This window comes from Lupinus angustifolius, chromosome LG20 (genome assembly GCF_001865875.1).
Source record: "Lupinus angustifolius cultivar Tanjil chromosome LG20, LupAngTanjil_v1.0, whole genome shotgun sequence".
In the NCBI taxonomy this organism is placed as follows: Eukaryota; Viridiplantae; Streptophyta; class Magnoliopsida; order Fabales; family Fabaceae; genus Lupinus; species Lupinus angustifolius.
Genome location: NC_032028.1, coordinates 17,528,795 through 17,547,776, shown reverse-complemented (window position 1 = coordinate 17,547,776; position 18,982 = coordinate 17,528,795). Strand labels below are relative to the sequence as shown.

At 32.4% G+C, this 18,982-nt stretch overlaps 3 protein-coding genes across 5 annotated transcripts in view; all 3 read right to left on the bottom strand.

The window, feature by feature from the left end:
* Nucleotides 1-18,982, bottom strand: part of LOC109336245 (alpha-dioxygenase 1-like) — a 33,553-nt gene that overhangs the window by 10,134 nt on the left and 4,437 nt on the right. The window contains exons 1-2 of one of the 2 annotated variants that reach the window (XM_019572720.1): nucleotides 18,306-18,311; nucleotides 6,019-6,024 (exon numbers count right to left, since the gene is read on the bottom strand). The gene's annotated coding sequence lies outside the window, so the exon portion shown is untranslated. Of the gene's footprint in view, nucleotides 1-6,018; nucleotides 6,025-14,526; nucleotides 14,534-18,305; nucleotides 18,312-18,982 lie in introns of those variants that run through there. The other variant, XM_019572719.1, reaches the window with a different exon arrangement.
* On the bottom strand, nucleotides 3,136-7,134 carry LOC109336246 (WAT1-related protein At3g28050-like). The gene is made up of 7 exons (XM_019572721.1): nucleotides 6,831-7,134; nucleotides 6,668-6,736; nucleotides 6,444-6,557; nucleotides 5,246-5,492; nucleotides 4,491-4,649; nucleotides 4,243-4,394; nucleotides 3,136-3,361 (listed from the first exon to the last, which is right to left on the bottom strand). Exons 1-7 carry the CDS (start codon nucleotides 7,019-7,021, stop codon nucleotides 3,184-3,186), a joined length of 1,110 nt encoding a protein of 369 aa, XP_019428266.1. The 5' UTR covers nucleotides 7,022-7,134; the 3' UTR covers nucleotides 3,136-3,183.
* LOC109336247 (signal recognition particle 14 kDa protein-like) lies at nucleotides 8,820-12,269 on the bottom strand. 2 transcript variants are annotated; one of them, XR_002106318.1, is made up of 5 exons: nucleotides 12,110-12,269; nucleotides 10,940-11,033; nucleotides 10,743-10,852; nucleotides 9,069-9,286; nucleotides 8,820-8,996 (listed from the first exon to the last, which is right to left on the bottom strand). XR_002106318.1 is itself a non-coding variant. In XM_019572722.1 (4 exons), the coding sequence occupies exons 1-4, from the start codon at nucleotides 12,110-12,112 to the stop codon at nucleotides 9,131-9,133; spliced, it is 363 nt and encodes a 120-aa protein (XP_019428267.1). In that variant the 5' UTR covers nucleotides 12,113-12,268; the 3' UTR covers nucleotides 8,820-9,130. The 2 variants fall into 2 exon arrangements, 1 of the variants encoding a protein (XP_019428267.1); XM_019572722.1 differs by having other exon boundaries at nucleotides 8,820-9,286; nucleotides 12,110-12,268.

The following is an 18,982-nucleotide window of genomic DNA, read 5'->3' as shown; positions in this document are numbered from 1 at the left end:
ATATATATATATATATATATATATATATATATATATATATATATATATATATATATATATATATATATATATATATTGCGGGTAGTTCTAAAATCTGCAAGTATCCATTTGTAATTCGTGCCCATACCTATGCGTTTTTTCTTGTCATCCCTAGTGCTAACTAAATCTTTATGAGGAGTTGCAGAAACAATTCTAAGCCATATAAAAACCTTAGTGCTAACTACTATGCAATATGATATGGTGATGCATGTAAAACAAATAAGTAGTGGATAGTGAAATGAAAAGAGAGAGAAAAGGATTACCGAAACAGTAAGACCTCGAAATATGTCAAGTGATGCAACTCTCTTTGGTTTAGGATGATGATGGTCTTTGTCAGAAACAGAAACAGAAACATCCTCTGTTGCTTCAGAAACATTATTAAGGTTATGTTCTCCTTTCATTTCACTCATTCTTCAACAACCTCATAAGTCATAAGCCTTATTAAGTGTAAGTGTAAGTGGTGGTCTGCTGTGTTATTATCTCTTCTAAATCCTTGGAAAGCCCGGAATCACATCTGTTATGTCACAAAATCGGTTAAAAAAATATACTTAAGTTAAAATTTTAGTTATCAAGTATTTTTCTAACAAATTAAAACCGATGAAGTGATACACTAAATTTAGACTCATGTTCTCATAACTCAACTTAGTTAAAAGGTTCATGTTTATTACCACATCAATGATGATGAGGTGACAAAATAAAAATTCTTATATTATTTTATGTTTAGTATATTATTCACTATTTATTTATGTTTATTTTAAAGTTAAGAATTAGGGGTGTTCGCGGTTCATTTAGCTTGGTTTTTAGGCAAAAAATAATTCGATCCAAACACGTAATTAACATGCAGTCTAGTCTGGTTTGGTCTGTTTATATGAAGATGTCTGATCCAATCTGGTCCAAATATTATATGCGGTTTCAGTTCGGTTTGAATCGGTCTTTTTTATAAAATATTGAAATTACACTTACATTCAAAACTCATAAAAATGACTAAATATTAAGCATAAAGTAACAATAAAAATATTGTTCAACAACATTAAAACAATATTAAAATGTGTGGAACAATAGTACAAGTAAACAACATCATAAAATAATAATAAATCGTAAGACATAATAATAAAACGTAAAAAATGACAATAGCAACAACAAGACATCAATAATAACAAGACAATAAAACAACAAAAATATAAATAACAACAATACGAGCATTTGCAACATAATTTTAACTGTTAAAGTGTTCCACTGATGATTAATAACAATAATACTTTCATAATAATAAAATTGATAGTAAAACATATAATCAAAATCAACAATATAATTCTCTTCATTTGGTTGTAGGATTGGTTTAAGTTCTAAAAAAGTTTATCAAATATAATCAATATGATTTAAAACATATATATATATATTATAGAATATAACAAATAAATATAGCTACAATTTTGGAGTTGAGACTTAAGATTAAGTTTGGAAGGCACTTAAAAGTATTATACACTTAAATTTTACATACTAATTTGGTTCGGTCTGGATCCAAGAGGTAAAACCAAAATCAGGATTGGACCAATCAGTCTTTAAAAAATAACTCCAACACAATCCAAACACATTCGATTTTTGCGATTTCGATCTACTTTTTTATGGTTTTAGTTTTGTTTTTGGATGATTTACCCCTATCATTTATAAGCAACTTGGTATCCTATCTCAAGTTAGACCTCTCTCCTTACTATCTTTCAATGTATGTCTAAATACTCCATCCATTCAATGTCATTTGATTTTTAAGGTTACACACTAGTTTATGAAATTATTAAATTATGTAAAAAATTGACTCAAATAGTATCACTTAATTCACATCGAAAATTAAATTAAAAGGAAATCGGGAGACCTGGGGTGAAAAATAAGAGTAATTAATAAAAATAAAACATAATTATATATTGAGTCTGTGAAACATCAAAACATTATGAATAACTTAAAAATATTAAAATATTAAAAAAATTAGATCATAGTGAGAAACTCAATTTGGGTTGTTATGAAAGCAGAGTTTCATAGTAGTGTTGTTAATATCATACCGATTATCAAATTGGTTAGAGTACTAATATAATGGTATAATGGTTTAACTGGTAGTTCACTAATTAAACCGCATATCAGTGACATTAAATATACATGTATAAGATGTTAAGTTGAAAAATCAATAAAAAACTAATAATTTTTTATTTTTATTAAAAAAATAAAAACCGATCGATACAGTTCAACTGAAAATCGACCGATATGATCGGTTTTGGTCATTTTAGTTGGTTTTGACCAATATAATTACATGATTAATATAATTATTATATCATACCAGTAGAGACTAATTCACCTGCACTAGTGGATATGAACCGGTTTTTATAACTACTACTATTGCATAGCATGTGCAATCATAAGACGCTTTGATAAAGTTAAATGATATTGTTTATACAAGATAATAAAGACAAACTCAATATTATAATGAGATGAAGTCTATTTAGAATAAAGTTCTAATTAAGATTGGATGAATCTCATAAGTAATAGCATAATCAAGTTTTTTGAAATTTGACACCTTTCAAGTATTAGATTCCCCACTACTCAAATGTGAAAAGCAATATAATAACTTATTTTTTAATATTATTTAATTAAAAGTAAATAAATTCTGAACTCTTAAAAATGCGTTTTCTCCATCTAATGAAATGCATGAATTGTGATTTTTTATTTAAGTTTAATATATATACTTACTAATAATTTTACAAAATTTTCATTGTGAAACTGCATCTATTATTCATATATTAATCAATATTAACTCTAAAATAAAATTAATACAAGTTAATAATAAATGATGGACTATTGTTTAAAAAAACTTTATATTAATATTACATGGATATTAAGATGACACTATAGAGATTCTGATTCTCATTGAGTTGTTAATTATTATCCGCAGTTAAGGTTACATGCAATCTTTTATATTTGAAAAAATTATAACATTTTATATTTTAAAAAAATTTAACATTAGAGAAACATGAATACATAGTTTTTAAATAAAATCTTATATTTCTCTTTTGAACGTTTGGATCAATTTTCTTTAGCAGAATGTATGACTTCTGTAGATTTTCATGTATTTACTTATGAGAATGTATATGTGTATTATTATACATTTCCATCTATTTTCTTGTCAGAATTTACATTTTCATAGCTTTGCAAAAGAGGAACATTTTCAGTAGTTGGTGATTCTTGTAGGTTATCAACATCTTCCTCCTTCTCTTCTGTTGCTTTGCCCCACATTACAGTATAAAACCCAATTGATATTATTATGGCTCCAATTATGCTGCAAAATATAGAATTAATGTTATTCAAATGAACATGGCAACATACTATATCATTAACTGATTGTATGGTAAAAGACATATAAGAATTTTTAAATTATTACTGTATTGTTTATTATTTATATTTAATCATTATTAACTTGTTGGTTAAATACATCAAATACAAATGAAAAATATATGATGCATGAATGTAGGAAACTTCGTAAGGGTTGTTATGAGCCATTTCATTAGTGGTATATCACTAATGAGTATACAAAGTCACAGAGTTGAACTAATTTGTTTTTATGTATTTATTGTTTATAGATTAAATAAATCTTTAGGTCAAGAATCATTGGGAGGAAATTCAAATAGGTTATAAAATTTAAAATTATAATTGAGTCCCTGAATGCATATAAAACTTCAATGGGTCATCCTACACTTTTCCATTAGAATTACCAAAAAAAAGTATAAGGACCTATTTAAATTCCCAAAAAATAGAGACACCTACTTAATGAAACCTTAATAGAAATGTCATAATGGATCCAATTACAAGTTCTCTGCATTTTAGACCCTATTACAAATAAATCTAACCTTATTTCTACTGATGTAACATTTCTGTACAAACAAACTTTTCTTAGCCTCATTGGAGGTTCTAAACTTGTACTAAGAGTTTTATACATTGTCAGCATTATTCACCATTCATTTCTAATTATTATTGACATGGTGAATGATGCATTGATTATGTATAGATTTTTATTCTGACAGAGCATAGATATTACGCTCTTGGTTTTAATACAAGAATCAGGGTAACACAAACTGTTTTTTTCTTAATCTGTATTGGAGTATTATTTACTTCATGATGTTTAAAAGAAGAATCTAATGTAAAAATTGAATATAATCATACCTTCCAATATGAAGAATATCACCAAGTAACATAACACCCATTATAACAGCAATAATAATTGAGAGTGGCTTGAACATTGCTACATATACAGGCCCTTTTAAGTGTACTCCCCATGCATATATTGTACTGCTCAAGAACTTATTGAATATTCCCTAACAAGACAAAATACATCATCAAAAAATTGCATTAACTTAAGTGTATATTATTATTCTTTATAAGTGTAGAAGAGGTTTTCAGGGGTATCTTACGGTGCAAACAATAGAGATGAGTGATATATCTAGTCTTATTTTCCAAGCACTGCTATTTCTCTCTGCTAATAAGCCTACAATTGCTGCTACTATGGCAGCATAGAAGTTGTAAAAGAAGACCATAGTTATTTCATCAGGGAACTCCTTCAAAATCTCTACCTGTAAATTGAATATCAAGTTATAATAAAATTATTTGAGCACTCCCTTTATTGAAGCTTTCAATTTGAAGAAAAATGATATATCCTCCTCTTCTTGTGATTTCCTTATACAATACTTTTAATTAGGGCTGGAAACGAGTCGAACCAAATCAAACCAGAGTTCAACTCAGTTCAGCTTGATAAAGATTTGCTCAGCTTGAAACTCGACTCGAGTTTGATACGAGTTATTTTTTTTAGCTCGTGTTCGGCTCAGTTAAAGTTCATGAACTGTTCGATTCAACTCGAATTGGTTCATTTGGACAATTCAAATAATTAATTCATTTTTAAGAAATACTTCACAAGGTTTATCATTTTATTTACAAGTCTAAAAGATTGACATTTTAAAATTGAGTCAGCTCATGAACCTAACGAATCGAACTGTATCAAACTCAAGTTCGACTCGTTTATTTAACGAGCTCAACTTCCAACTCAAGTTCAACTCATTTGGTTCATAAATCAAATTTGCTGAGCTAAATAATGAGTCGAGTTTCGAACGAATACCGAGTTGGTTCAATTTATTGCCAGCCCGACTCCTAATATTAAATAATGGAAATATACCTGTACAATTAACCATAGTGTAAGTAGTATATTGCAAGCTGTTAGCAGAAAGGCTCCAATGATCCAATTTATATCCAATGGATCAAGAATGACATTTGATTGTTGAAGTTGAAATGAAGAAGAAGCATCACCAATAATGATTGATGGGCCTTTGTAGAAAGTCACTACAAATGCACCTAATACTGATATAATGCTGCCCAAAATCTTAGCTTGTGTAGTTCTAGTTTGCAAAACTATCTTTTCCATCCTTAAATTGTGGTTGTAGTAGGATAAGAAACAACAAAGAAAGGATATTAGACTAAGATAATGGTTTATAAAGTGAATAAAATTAAAATTGGTTGCTAATAAGTTATGCCTTTCTGGCATATCATATGACAGATGAAATTTTTGGCCTATACATAACATTTCTTTCAATTTAACAGATTGATAATTTACCCTGTGTACTTCTAATTTCTTCTTAGAATATTGCCACCACTAACATGCATTTACACATACTGACACACATTATCTTACATTTGCACAATGTTGCAGGACCATTTTAAGCAACAAAATTGGGTTTCATGAATGTGGATGCAGTCCAACCTCATCTTCTAGTAACTACAATTTGATTCTTTATTTTATTTTATTTTATTCTAAGTACATTTGATTATGCTAATCAAGTATAGGTGAGAAGTATTAATCAATGATCATTATTCAAATTAGTATATCATTATCAGTAAAGTCAGAGAGTTAGAGTGGTGGCCGGTGGGGTTCTCAATGGACCACAGTGGTACTTCTTTCTATATAATACAATTTTATTATTTTTTTAAGGCGATATAACTTCTAAAATATTTATGTTGCATCAATGATTTACTGCATCACGTGATGCATTCGTAATATTGTGGTTGTAATGACCGCCACAAACGCATCAAACTGTAATTGTGATGTGATACCAATTTACAACGATGTGGTCGCAGCATCAAGCTCCAGCATAAACGTATTGGACAACATTAAATTCAAAAATATTTTTTTAATCACAAAATAATTCACACTACAAGAACCACATTGACCGCAATCACAATAATCACAATCATTACCACAATCAGCAATTTAAAACTCTATGGTGCAAACAATATCCTCAAGTATAAAATTAAGAACCTACCTTACTTAAAAAAGAAGCAATAATTAGTCAATATAATCTAAAAAATGGGAGAGAAACCTGCAAATGACAGCAAGTATGAAGGTGAAAGCTGGAACAAGGTTACTGATTGCAGAAGAAAGTGTTGGAGAACTGTATTTGATGCCTGCATATCCCAATATCTGAGATGAACATCTGCAATTATTCATTCAAAACTATAAAGTATAAATATCATCACAGTAAGTAATAGTGTATAGACATATACAAATCTATGAAAACTAACAATAAAAGTCAAAGACCTTTACCCTATAACTCCAAGAATAGCAATTTTGTATAGGATAGAAAAACTCAGTGGAGGATTAACAACTCTTGATCTGCAAAAAAAGATACATGAAAGAAACAACAAAACATGAAGAATAAATAAATAAAAAATATAACTTTGTTTATAGATGATAAGAAAAGCAAAACCTTCTATAGAAAAAAGATATTGGAAGGAGTAGAATAGTAGCAACAGCATAAGCATATGCAACAAAAACATGGTCACTCATTCCTTTGGTTGTAGCTGCTTTGAAGAGAGTGAATAAGGCAGTGTTGGTGCATTCATTAGCCACAAGTACCACAAAGGGTACCAAATCTCTGTGGCATAACCTTCTATCCATCTCTCTATCACTTTCCTTAATGTAACCACTCTATACACATAGTCCTTACTTAATAATACACTTCACAAACTATGTATTATTATATTATACTTTATTCTGAGTTTAATATGTGTAAGAGTTCTGTTTGTTTATGGTGTAACATTATTGAATAAAAGTATCAATTAAATGGTGGTAAGTGTAAAAACCTATTAGATATTAAACTCTTTCTATTATATGATAATTGCATAATTTATATTATGATTTTAATATATATGCATAGTCATTATAAAATAAGTGTGAATGGTGATTAATACTGAATATAAAATTTGTAATGACCGTAAGTTCCAAACATAAAACTAATTTCTGTTATTGATAAGATAATTAAAGTGTGAATGAATATAAAATTGTGTAATGACAGTAAGTTCCAAACATAAAACTAATTTCTGTTATTGATAAGATAATTAAAGTGTGCCATCTCACACTAGACTTATATCTTAACCATTTTTATAAAATATCTATATGGATGGATGGAACTTGCTCCATGATGCAGATGACCATTATTCACAATCCGACAAAAAGTGAAAAGGGAGCACTTCTGAGTTGTGAATATGAAATTTGACCAATTTTGGGATCATATCTAAGATTCACAAAATAAAATTAATATGTAATGAATTATTCTTTTCCTTTCCCAAACTAAAACATGCTGCAAATAGTTAGTCCCTAATCTCCATTCAGCTGACTCCTTGTTTTTTCCATCTTCATTTGCTTTATCTCTTTCAACTAATATAACATTTACCGTAAAAGTTATAAGAAAACAAGAATAAGTAGTTTTTAAAGGGTGCCCATAAAAGTGTATCACTCCATGTGCCATTATTTATGATTGGTCAGAAAAATGTATAATCATTAATTTTTTAACTTAAAAGCATTTTTTACAATCAATCATAAGCAGTACCACATGAAGTAATACACTTTGTGATACAGCAAATGTGCTCCCGTTTTAAATAACATTAACATATATATCTTTACATATACTATCTATCTATCTAATGTTTTTCTTTACTTAGTGTTAGCAAATGTTGCCTTTTACAAGTATATCCATGCCTATATGTAATTAATTATTTCACACATCATGAAAAGGTTTAAAAAAAATACCCGGTTGAACAAAGGTGATTGTCTCCCTATCATATTTGTTATATTATATAAATTAAATTACACTAACATTACCTCAATTTTATTAAAATTACACAAATTACTCATATCTTTTCTAAAACTTACACAACCCGCTCATAATTATATATATACATTATGTTGACCACCCCTGTAAGATATGTAAGTTAATTTCTTAAATAAAAAATGGTGACAGATGTAATTAAGTCAAATAAAATACAATATATTGTGAAGACAAGTCCAAATAGTACAAGAGTCGATGCTTATTCTTTATTTTGGTTAGTTACAATATAGTATGAAAGTAATTTAAATACCCCCTTAAACTTATTGATGTAGTTTGTAATGAATCAAGAATAAAAAATAATGAATCTACATAAAGTTTATACTATTTGGATTTGTCTCCACAATATACCATATTTTGTTTGACTTAATTACACTTATGACATGTAATGTATATGTATAATTAAGGTTGATTTGTATATGTTTTAAAAAGGTATGAGTAATTTATGTAATTTCACTAAAACTCAGGAAATATAAGTGTAATTCACTCTATTATATGTGCCTGTTTATCCAATATCATTGATTCAAATCATCAAGATTCAACAAATTTGGTGAAATTTAGTGATTTAGCGAAATTTTTGGTACCAGAAGATTAACTTAGAATGAGTTTAACCATGCAATAAATTGAGGAAAAGAAGAATATCCTTAAGTTTTCTTCCTCAAACCTCCAAGGAAACCGAAGGAAAAATATCAAAACTTGTCTCTTCAATGAACATTTATCTAAAGAATCCTGTAACTACCCTTTTGTCTTTCTTTGATAATGAAGCACTTCCCACAGAACATTCCTTGTTTTTTCTTCCCTTTCCCCTTCCCTTCACTTCTAACTTTGGTAAGGAAGCACAAAAATGAAGGGTCTAGCAACCTTCAAATGAAAACAAAGTGAAGCAGCAAAAGCATTTTACTTTAAGACTTCTTAGCCCTCTTTGAAGTCACTTCTCTCTTGTTGACCTCTGCAGATTTCTTCTTGTCTTTTCTTTCTCTCTTCTTTAGAGCAGTCATGTGAGCCTTTAATATAAGTGCATATGAAGCTTGAAAGCGTTGGTGATCCTTTTGTCCAACCTTTTAAATGGAAAAAACAGTAACATTAAATATCAGGAGTGGAATCAATTTATATACAAACATGAATTAGAATGTTAGCAAGAACCAGATTAGGTAGAGGTGGCATCTACTTCATAGATTTTCTACAAAAATTAGAGTACTAACAAGAATTCAGTACTTAAACATAATTCTCATTGTTTTTATTAACCAATTTCCAGTCATATATATGCCTATAGCAAACTGCAACAAGAAAACAAATCATCGATCATCTTGGTATCGCATCGACATTAAGTTTTGAAATACTATAATCCTGATACTTCATGACATACTCAGGCACTGACATTTTACACTTCACAGATGAACTTGTTTTGAATTAGTAATAAATCTGAACACTTGAATCAATGAACGCCATGAATCATATACCAATTATGTTTTTCTGGGCCTCAACCATATGGAGAATCAGCTGGGGAGAGAAGGAATTCATTCAAGCAAATTGCCAGTAATAAAGTGACCACTAGAGTATTGTACCAACTCAACGATCTAATATCTACAAAATTTGGCAGACATTAGGACAAAAAAAGCAGCCCAGTGGAGGAGACTCCCACCTAGTGGGGTCTGAGGAGGGTAAATGTAAGCAGTCTTACCTCACAAGTGAATAAGTTGTTTCAATGATTTAAACTCGCCGAAATTAGGAGAAAACATTTCATAATTCCAAACTAACTGGCAACTGCAAAATTCTGGATACAAGTATGCGGAACTACAATGAATAAAACAAGTTTGACAGTTCAAAAAATTTATCTATTGAAGTACATCTCTAATTATATTGACCATCTTCGAAACAAACCAAACAGGAAAGATTGGTAGGAGGCACTTGGCGTATTTAAAACATATAATTCGGAAGAGTAGTTAGTACCTGTTTCATAAACCTATGATGAATTCATAGGTTTATGAATAAACATATGTTGCCTTAAAAACAACTAGTTTAATATCAACTGTTGTTTAATAAATCTGGATGAATAAACATTAATAATAGTTTAACAATAGAAATCAAGAGAGAAATAAGGGAACTTTTATTTTTATGAATTGATTAGTTTAGAACCATTTTTTGTTAGATGAAACATTTGAGCTTTGGAGAACATAACACTGATTTCTCAAAGTAACCTACAAATTTACAATATCCGATGCCACTAAAAGAGTTTGAGAAGGTAGTGAATGAGTAAATGACGAAAACCAAGCAGTGATTCATTATTTCTTCCTCTTTCACATATTTCCCTTTTGGTGAAATCAGTCTACTCTAATTAAGATCTCTTAACCATAAAAAATACAAAAGAAAAAAAATAATGTCAGGATCAAACTAAGAATCTTATACCTGTAATTAGTCAAGAGATAAGTTGTGATATCAGTACACTAGTCAAAACATACATGGTTCTAAAGGTATACTGAAAATAGCAAGATTAAAGAATTTCAAGATACATACTGAAGTAGAAATCGTCTTTTTCCCATCAGTGGCACGTATAAGGCATCTATACTCAATTGCTTCACCAGCATTGGCCAACTTACTCCTCTGAACTTTAGACTTTAAGGATGCTAAAAAACCACAGAACAATAAAAAATGAGTTTGCAGACATATAAACTCAACACTTGAATGCAATCAAGAAGACAACACTAACGCACATCGTTTAAGAGTAACCCAAACAGAGCCCTTCTCAGTGCTACGCTCGAACAAGCTGGTGAGCTCATTGAGAAAGGGATCTAGCTGTAGTTGAACCTATGAAAAAATGGGAAGCAGAAAATAAGTCAGGTTATAATGATTCAAGACATCTTTGTATGTAAAAAAACATCACTCTTCAAATCATTACCTTAGTACCTTGACAAACAAAATAATAAGAGTGAACACCCAATTTGGGTCCCTCAAGATACTCATGTGCACCGATTTTGTCCCTGAAGAATTAAAAATCCAAATCGGTCCTTATAGATTTCAAGCTGGGTCAAATTGGTCCCTAAAATGAGTAATTCGGCCCCAACTTAAAATCTCCGAGTACTGAATTTATATTCTCAGATTGGTACAGGCGAATATCTAGAGAGGCTAAATTGATGTCCAGTCTAATAATAATATTGTTAAATTATAGATGAATACCCAATAAAAAGAGTGAATACCTATAAATTTCGCCTGAAAAAATGAAAATTCAAACTAGTACTTAAAGATTGCAAATATGAATTAAAATAGTCCCTACCAGGAGTCATAAAAATGACTAATTTGACCCACACTTGAAATTATTTGGGACCATTGTGGGTTTTCAATTTTCCAGGCACCAAATTGGTAGGTTCAAAAATTTTGAGGAAGTAAAATAGGTGTCTAGTCTAATAAAAATACTGAAAATTTGCAAGAAGATTCATCATCCAAACTTTTGAACAATAGGAATCAGTTTGGTATGGTGTAAAAAGACATCAACAAGTTCCTATAAAAATTGACACAAGTAGAAAACGAATTTTGGAATTACACTGCGAATGATGAATGGGTAGATTTCCCAGTTCAACAATAAAAAAATATGAAAATGAAGATTTGATAGAGAAAATGCGAAAACCATGTTCAAGTTCATTCAACATTCACCATTCAGAGCCCAAAGCTCAAATTTTGAGGTTAATATCACACGCCCTTTTCTCATATAAGTTAGATTACAATAAATATAAATCCTATCGATGCCCAATTACCAAATTGATGTAATTAAAATAACAAATTTATGAGGAAAAGTGAACATTGTTCTTATGCTTGCCAGCACCAGATTCAGCATTTAAAACAGAAAATAAGAAAAAAGGGTAAATTGGGTTTGAAGAGAAACATACCATGAATTTGGATTTGATCGGATCGAAGAACAGAAGATCGGATTTCAAAAGATGCTGTCACAGATCAAGGGATATAGAAGTAACCTGAATGACTGAGAAACTACGTCGTTTTGTCTAGCTCTCTTGTTTTTATTTTTGTAATAATGAATTCATTTATGTACATAAAGAAACCAACGGATTTTGCAAGGCCCAAATAAAGTTTCAAATAAAGTTTCAAATAAAGTTTCCCATTTGGTGCAACTTCTAAAAAAGAGAATAAAATATCTTTTGGTATAAGGAAATAAATTATCTTCTCCAGCCTCTAAAATTTTGACATGTGCTATATTTAATCATTTTTCTATACAAATATTTCTAAAACTATATAAAACAATATATGTGTCATACTTTTACTGGCTAGAGAAGATAAATTATCTTCTGATATGATGAGATACTTTATTCTCTTTTAAAAAAAACAGAAATAAAAAATGTGTGCACCGACAGTGTATACATTGTTATAACATCATATATTATTCATGTTTAATCATTGTTAACTTTTTTAAAAAGTAATATAAATAAGCAATGAATAAAGTACTGATTATATATAAATCTTTACGCTAATACACATCTTTTCCAAAATCAATTCTTAAGGAATCTCCAGAAACAATACATTAGAAAATGATGAGCTTAAATAATAATTAAGGTCTCATTTGATGTCAAAATCACTTGCTAAGGAATCTACAGAAACTAGGGTCTCGACATTTGTATTTTTATTTTTTATGATATAAAATGTATTATCTTCATGTTATATCATTTAAGAAAATTATCATGATATACATGCTGGAAGTTAAAAATGAAAGTAAGCTGTCATAACTAAATAATTTATCCATGTTTCATATTTTATATCATAATCAATATAATTCACTTATTCATTGAAATTTTTTTACATCAATTTAGAAGTGGGAGGTTTAAGAACTAATATGGCAGTTTTTTTTAATGATAAAAGGGCTAAAATAGCCCCAAGGAATAAAAACATATTACAAGCTAACCACCTCTACAATAAATAGTAGAAGCATTGTCAAGGTACAATTTTACTGAACAAAAATTAGGAGCAATATCGAAAATACGAGACCGGGTTTCTAGAGCCAAACCGTGCTTAGCAAATTCATCAACCACACTATTTGCTTCCTATAAGATATGAGTGTACACAACTTGACGAAAAGAACTCAAGAGAGTGCGAATTTGGTCTACCAACACTGCACACTGATGAAGCGTAGAGCAGCCAGAGCCCACCATCTGAATGTTGTAAGCTGAGTCAGACTCAACACAAACCAAGCGAAATCCCTGCTGATATGTCATCCTGAGCCCAATCAGGATCCCCCATAATTCAACCTGCGTAACTGAACACATACCCAACTGATTTGCATAAGCAAAAATGAAAGCCCCCATGTAGTCCTGGATGACTCCCCCACAAGCATCCAACTTTGAATTGCCCGAAAAGGCACCATCCGAATTTAATTTAACCCGGTCCATAAGAGGAGAAAACCAGTGGATACTCGGGACATTAGGTTGGGCAGTCCTCACAATCTGAAGATGACCCATCTTCATAATTTAAGCAGTGCCAGTGGCTCGACCTCGAATTTCAGCAACCACCCGATGAGGAGTAGCCACCAAGTTGTCAAAGATAAGAAGATTCCTATATCTCCAAATAGCTTCCACTGCCATGCCAAACAGGAGAGACCAACTCACTTCTCCAATGTTGTCACGGTTGCAAACCAGATTAGAAAAGACACACTGCTGCAGATGACCCGAAAAGAAAGAGTGTTGAGAGTTTAATCCGAAAAGTAAACGCCGTACCTGGCAAACCCAGTACAGTCTTTGAAAGCATGAAGAGGAGTTTCGCTCTGATTACAACGCTGACAAGACGTAGAATCAATCATTGCACGCCTATGTCTCTAATCATTAGTTGGGAGCCCATTTGAAACTAGCCTCCACAACAAAAGCAGAATCCTATAGGAACCCTTCCAAGACCAGATAGCCTCAGTAATTTTACAATGGGACTGTTCAGGTTACACGCGATGCAGGCATACACGTTGGCCACCAAAAACTCACCATCCAGAGAAGCCCCCCAAACCATAAGGTCTTTTGAATCCACCTGATTCGGAGGATGTAAAGCAATGATTTTGTTTGCAGTATCCATAGGAACCGAGGCCAATAAACGATTCAAGTTTGTTAAAAACCAGAAACACAGTGGTAAAAGGTAAAAAGAAAATAGCAGAGTATATAAGTTGAATATGAGAATGGGGAATAGTGTATTATTTCATATAAAGTTGAAAAGATTATTACAATAGAAGATTCTATTGCCACAGAGCTAAGCTCCTAATAGAGTGGGTTACTCTCTATTCCATTCCTAACAGAATGCTCTATTCCCCAAAAGATACCTCCTTTCTCTCTCTCATGTGTATAAGTAACCGAAAAGTTCACACTCAATTATCCTCCTTCATTTTGTCATTTTCCTCTTGCCACCTCATTCTTCCCATCTGCCCTTTTTTAATTCTTCTAGTATATACTTTCCACACTATGGGCCTATTTTCATCATGTATTAATCTGTCCAAGGTGTCAATAGGACCCTTTGCTGTGTTAGCAGGTCTAACAAAGTTCTATTGACCACTAGAGTTTAAAAACTCCGCAATAATAGACGAGGGTGAGATGGTGCCAAGCTGATCCCTGAAAGGTTAAGCAGAACCCCTTCAATGGGAACCTACTTATCAGTCCAGAACATCACATATTTGTCATTGCCCAGCCGCCAATGCAAATGCTCTTTCAATAGAGACCAACCACATTTCAACCCTCTCCAAAAGAAAGACTCTCTGGATAACTTTGCGATACTTGGAAGCATATCAATATCATGTTTATATTTATTTCTCACCACTTGTACGCAAAGATCATCCTTATTATTTATTAACTTCCAAGTTGCTTTCATCATGAAGTTCTGGTTCACCATCCGGGACTAACCATCCGAGACTGACGAAGCCCCAAGCCGCCAGCCTGCTTAGGCATACAAACCTTCGACCAGTTAATCCAATGCGGTTTGCTACGGATAACAGCCCTGCCCCAAGTAAAATATCTAGAAATCTTATCCAGATCCTCGCAAATCGACACCAGAAGAGGAGACGTTTACATTACATAAGACGGGAGGGCTTGAAGAACTGATTTAGTCAGAGTTATCCTCCCCGCAAAGGAGAGATGATTGCCCTTCTAAGCACTCAGTCACTTTTTCGCATTATCAAGAATATAGCTATAATTATTTCTTCTACATCCACACTATTGAATAGACACCCCTAAATACTTGCCTAAATCATTTGTTCTGTTAAAACCAAACTCACTGTAGATTTGATGTCTTACGTGCTCATGGATGTTCTTCGAGAAGAAAATACGAGTTTTATCCTCATTGACTTTCTAACCTGAGCTCGAACAAAATAATTTGAGACACATAGATATAACTTCCACATTCTCCAAATTAGCTTCAACAAAGAGGATCAAATCATCAGCAAAAGGCTAATTGGGTCAGAGGGGACCCAAGCGGCTAAGTGTAGTAGGCTTTTAATAACCTTGGACCCTAGTAGCCAAGATCAGATGAGACAACCACTCCATACAAAGCACAAAGAGGTATGGAGAAATAGGGTCACCCTGGCAGATTCCCCTTTCGGGCTTGAACTTGTCAAGGGCTTCCCCATTCCAAAGTAGTTGTGTTGATGAAGAAGATATGCATTTATCAATTAAAAGTGACAAGATACCTGGAATACCAACTTCCTTCAGAGTGTCTGTGATGAAATTCTAGTGAATTCTGTCATAAGCCTTCTCGAAGTCAATCCTGATGGTCATCCACCCCTTATCCCCCTTCTTATTATTCATAGAGTGGATAACCTCTTCGGTGATGATGATATTATTACTACTTTTCCGACCAGGAATAAAGTTAGACTGGAAAGGATCGATTATATGGTGTAAAACCCTTCCCAACCGTAAAGCAATGATTTTTGTAATCACCTTCTAGGAAACGTTGCAGAGGCTAATCGACCGAAAATGCTTAAGATGGAAAGCTTGATCCGATTTCAGTATAAGAGTAATCAGAGTATTATTGATTTCCACAACCAGACTCGGATTACTAAAAACCTTTCTCACTAAGTCGTAGAGATTAGCTCCAACCAGGTTCCACTAACTTTGATAAAATAAAGCATGGATGGCGTCCTTACCTAGCGCTTTGTACGCTCCAATACTGAACATAGCCTGCCTAATTTCCTTCACCGAGATCGGGGCAATAAGCAAGGAAGATTGGGAAAGAGTTAAACGGGGAAAACAACCTGTAATGTAGAACCGAGAATTCCCCTCCTCTAAGAACAACTTTCGATAAAAGGAGCTAGCCATATTTTTCACCTGGTCCTTGCCACACACCCACTGACCCACGTCATCCTGAAGCATAAGAACTTGGCTCTTTTATCTCCAGATCGCAGTTGAGGCATGGAAGAGGCGGGTATTTCTGTCACCAAACAAAAGCCAATTGCTTCTAGATTTTTAGAACCAAAAAAGCTCCTCATGACTAAGAGTTGATTCATAGTCAGCCTAAAGATCCTTTTGAAGTCTCTCCAAGAAAGCATTGGGATCAAACACAAGCTTTTTTGTAATGCCACTTAGCCGATGAATAAGGATCCTCTTCCTCTCAAAAATATTTCTGAATTCCAAGGGCGATTGCCCTTCCAACTCTAATGAATAAGACCTTCAAAGGTGGGGTGAGAAATCTAATCTGCCAAGAAACGAAAAGGCCTCCTTGACCAGTTAGGGCCAAACAACACAGCTAAATCCACCAGCAGAGAAGAGTGATCTAACTTTAGAGGATTAAGATGGGTCACTAAGGCTTGGGGAAACTTCAACCTCCAATCCAGATTCCCCCCCCCCATTGCCAAGTGAACCAGGGACCAACGAAGCCAAGATCAATCAAATTGCAATCACTTATGAAGGAGGCAAAATCAGTTGCACCTCTCGGAAGCCTTTGGCTATTACTCACTTCCCTATTCGACACTGAAGCCACAACATTGAAGTCACCAAGAACACACCACGACTTTGACATTGTAGCTGCTAAGTCATGAATTGTACAACCATAAATAGCCGAGAGGATTCATGCCCCCCCCCCACTCTTAACTTCCATAGAGATCGATTGGGAGGTGGAGACAAGGACATGAACATCCCATAAGCCTTTTTCCCAAAGCATCCAGATGCCCCCTGCCCTCCCAACTTTCACTGAATCATCAAAACCCAGACAATGGATCACTTTATCAGCCTTCTCCCCACTGATCTGGGTCTCCAAGAGAATAAGAAGAGAAATATTATAACACTTTCGCAAATCCATTATTAAACCATGAACGCCCTTTGCCTTCGTTCCTCTGCAATTCCAGTAAAAGATCTTCATAAAAACATGGTTTGAGTTGTGGGAACTGGAATCCCCAAACCTGTCGTTTGCAACAGTGCATTCCTTTCTGACATGGATTCCCCATCATCTCTATTTTGCAACAAACTAAGCGTTTCTAGACTGCTTAGAGTTTGAGGTAAAAGCTTTTTTCCTTGTTGATTTCAGTTCGGGCTACTAGGACTAGAGGAGGTACCCATGTCGGAGAACTTATATCTGACCATTTTGGTACAAGCAACTTTGGTCTCAACAATAGACCCATTTCTTTGGGAGCAAACATGTAACACTGTGTTTTTAGAGCATTTTTAATTAAGTAATTAGTATTAATGAATTAATTATAGACATTAATCAATAATGTTTTAGGCTATACCTCAGTTGAGTTTTAGTCTTGTATTATGATTTTCTTGCTTTCTATATTTTTCAAAGATTTTTGGAGAATAAAAGTTTCTGAGACGATTTCGGGTCGTTTTATCGAGTTTTTGCCCAGATTTTGAGTTCCGTAACTCAGAATCGAATTCCAATTTTTCCATTGGCTTCGAAATATTATTTCTAGTCAAAATAGATACCAAGTTTGTCTGTAACTCATATATTAATATTTTTCATCTTGAAATTCAAGTTTCGACGTTTCGGGCAAATGTCCTAAATCGGGAGATTGTATATTTCCAGAAGAAAGTATCCGAAAATGTTCGGACACGATGTTTATCGGGAAATTACATCATATCAATAAAGTTGGAAGTCATCATTTCATGAGTCACTTACTTGTTACACAAGTAATGCAAAAGCTTCCAAAAGCCCCTAAATCACTCAACAAATCCTCTCACTCCACCATCATTAGGCACATCACCTATGCTAGTCAAAATTTACTTACATTGCATTAAATTTTCTGATTTGATGAGGGTGAGACTCTCCTATAAATACCTCTCCACATTCTCTCATTTTTACATTAAATTCCCTATACAAACTAAGGTAGTATTTTATTTTCTCTCTTCATCTTCTTCTCATATTTCATAGAAAGTTATGAGCTTTTATTATGTTGTTCATAAAGTAGAGTTTATATTTGATCTTTAAGTATTTTATGAAGACATAACTAAAGAGGATAATAATAAAATCATATGAATCTTTATGTAGTTTTTGACTTTTGTAAATCTTGAAATTTTTTCTTTGTTCTTAGATGGAAAAACTATATCTTTGGACAATATTAGATGAGTTATTTGTTTGGAAATATTAGAAATTATTTTTAGTATTTGAATATGTTTAAAGGTGATGATTTTATCATCAAATGAACCTTTAATGTGTTTAGGAAAAAGTTTGTATTTTATTCTTGAAAGTTTATGATGGTGATGAGTTGTTGTTGAAAATATTTTATTTTTAGAAAGTATTATGTTTTAAAAGTGGTTTAACATATTTTACTCTTTGATTTCCAAGTTAAAATAATG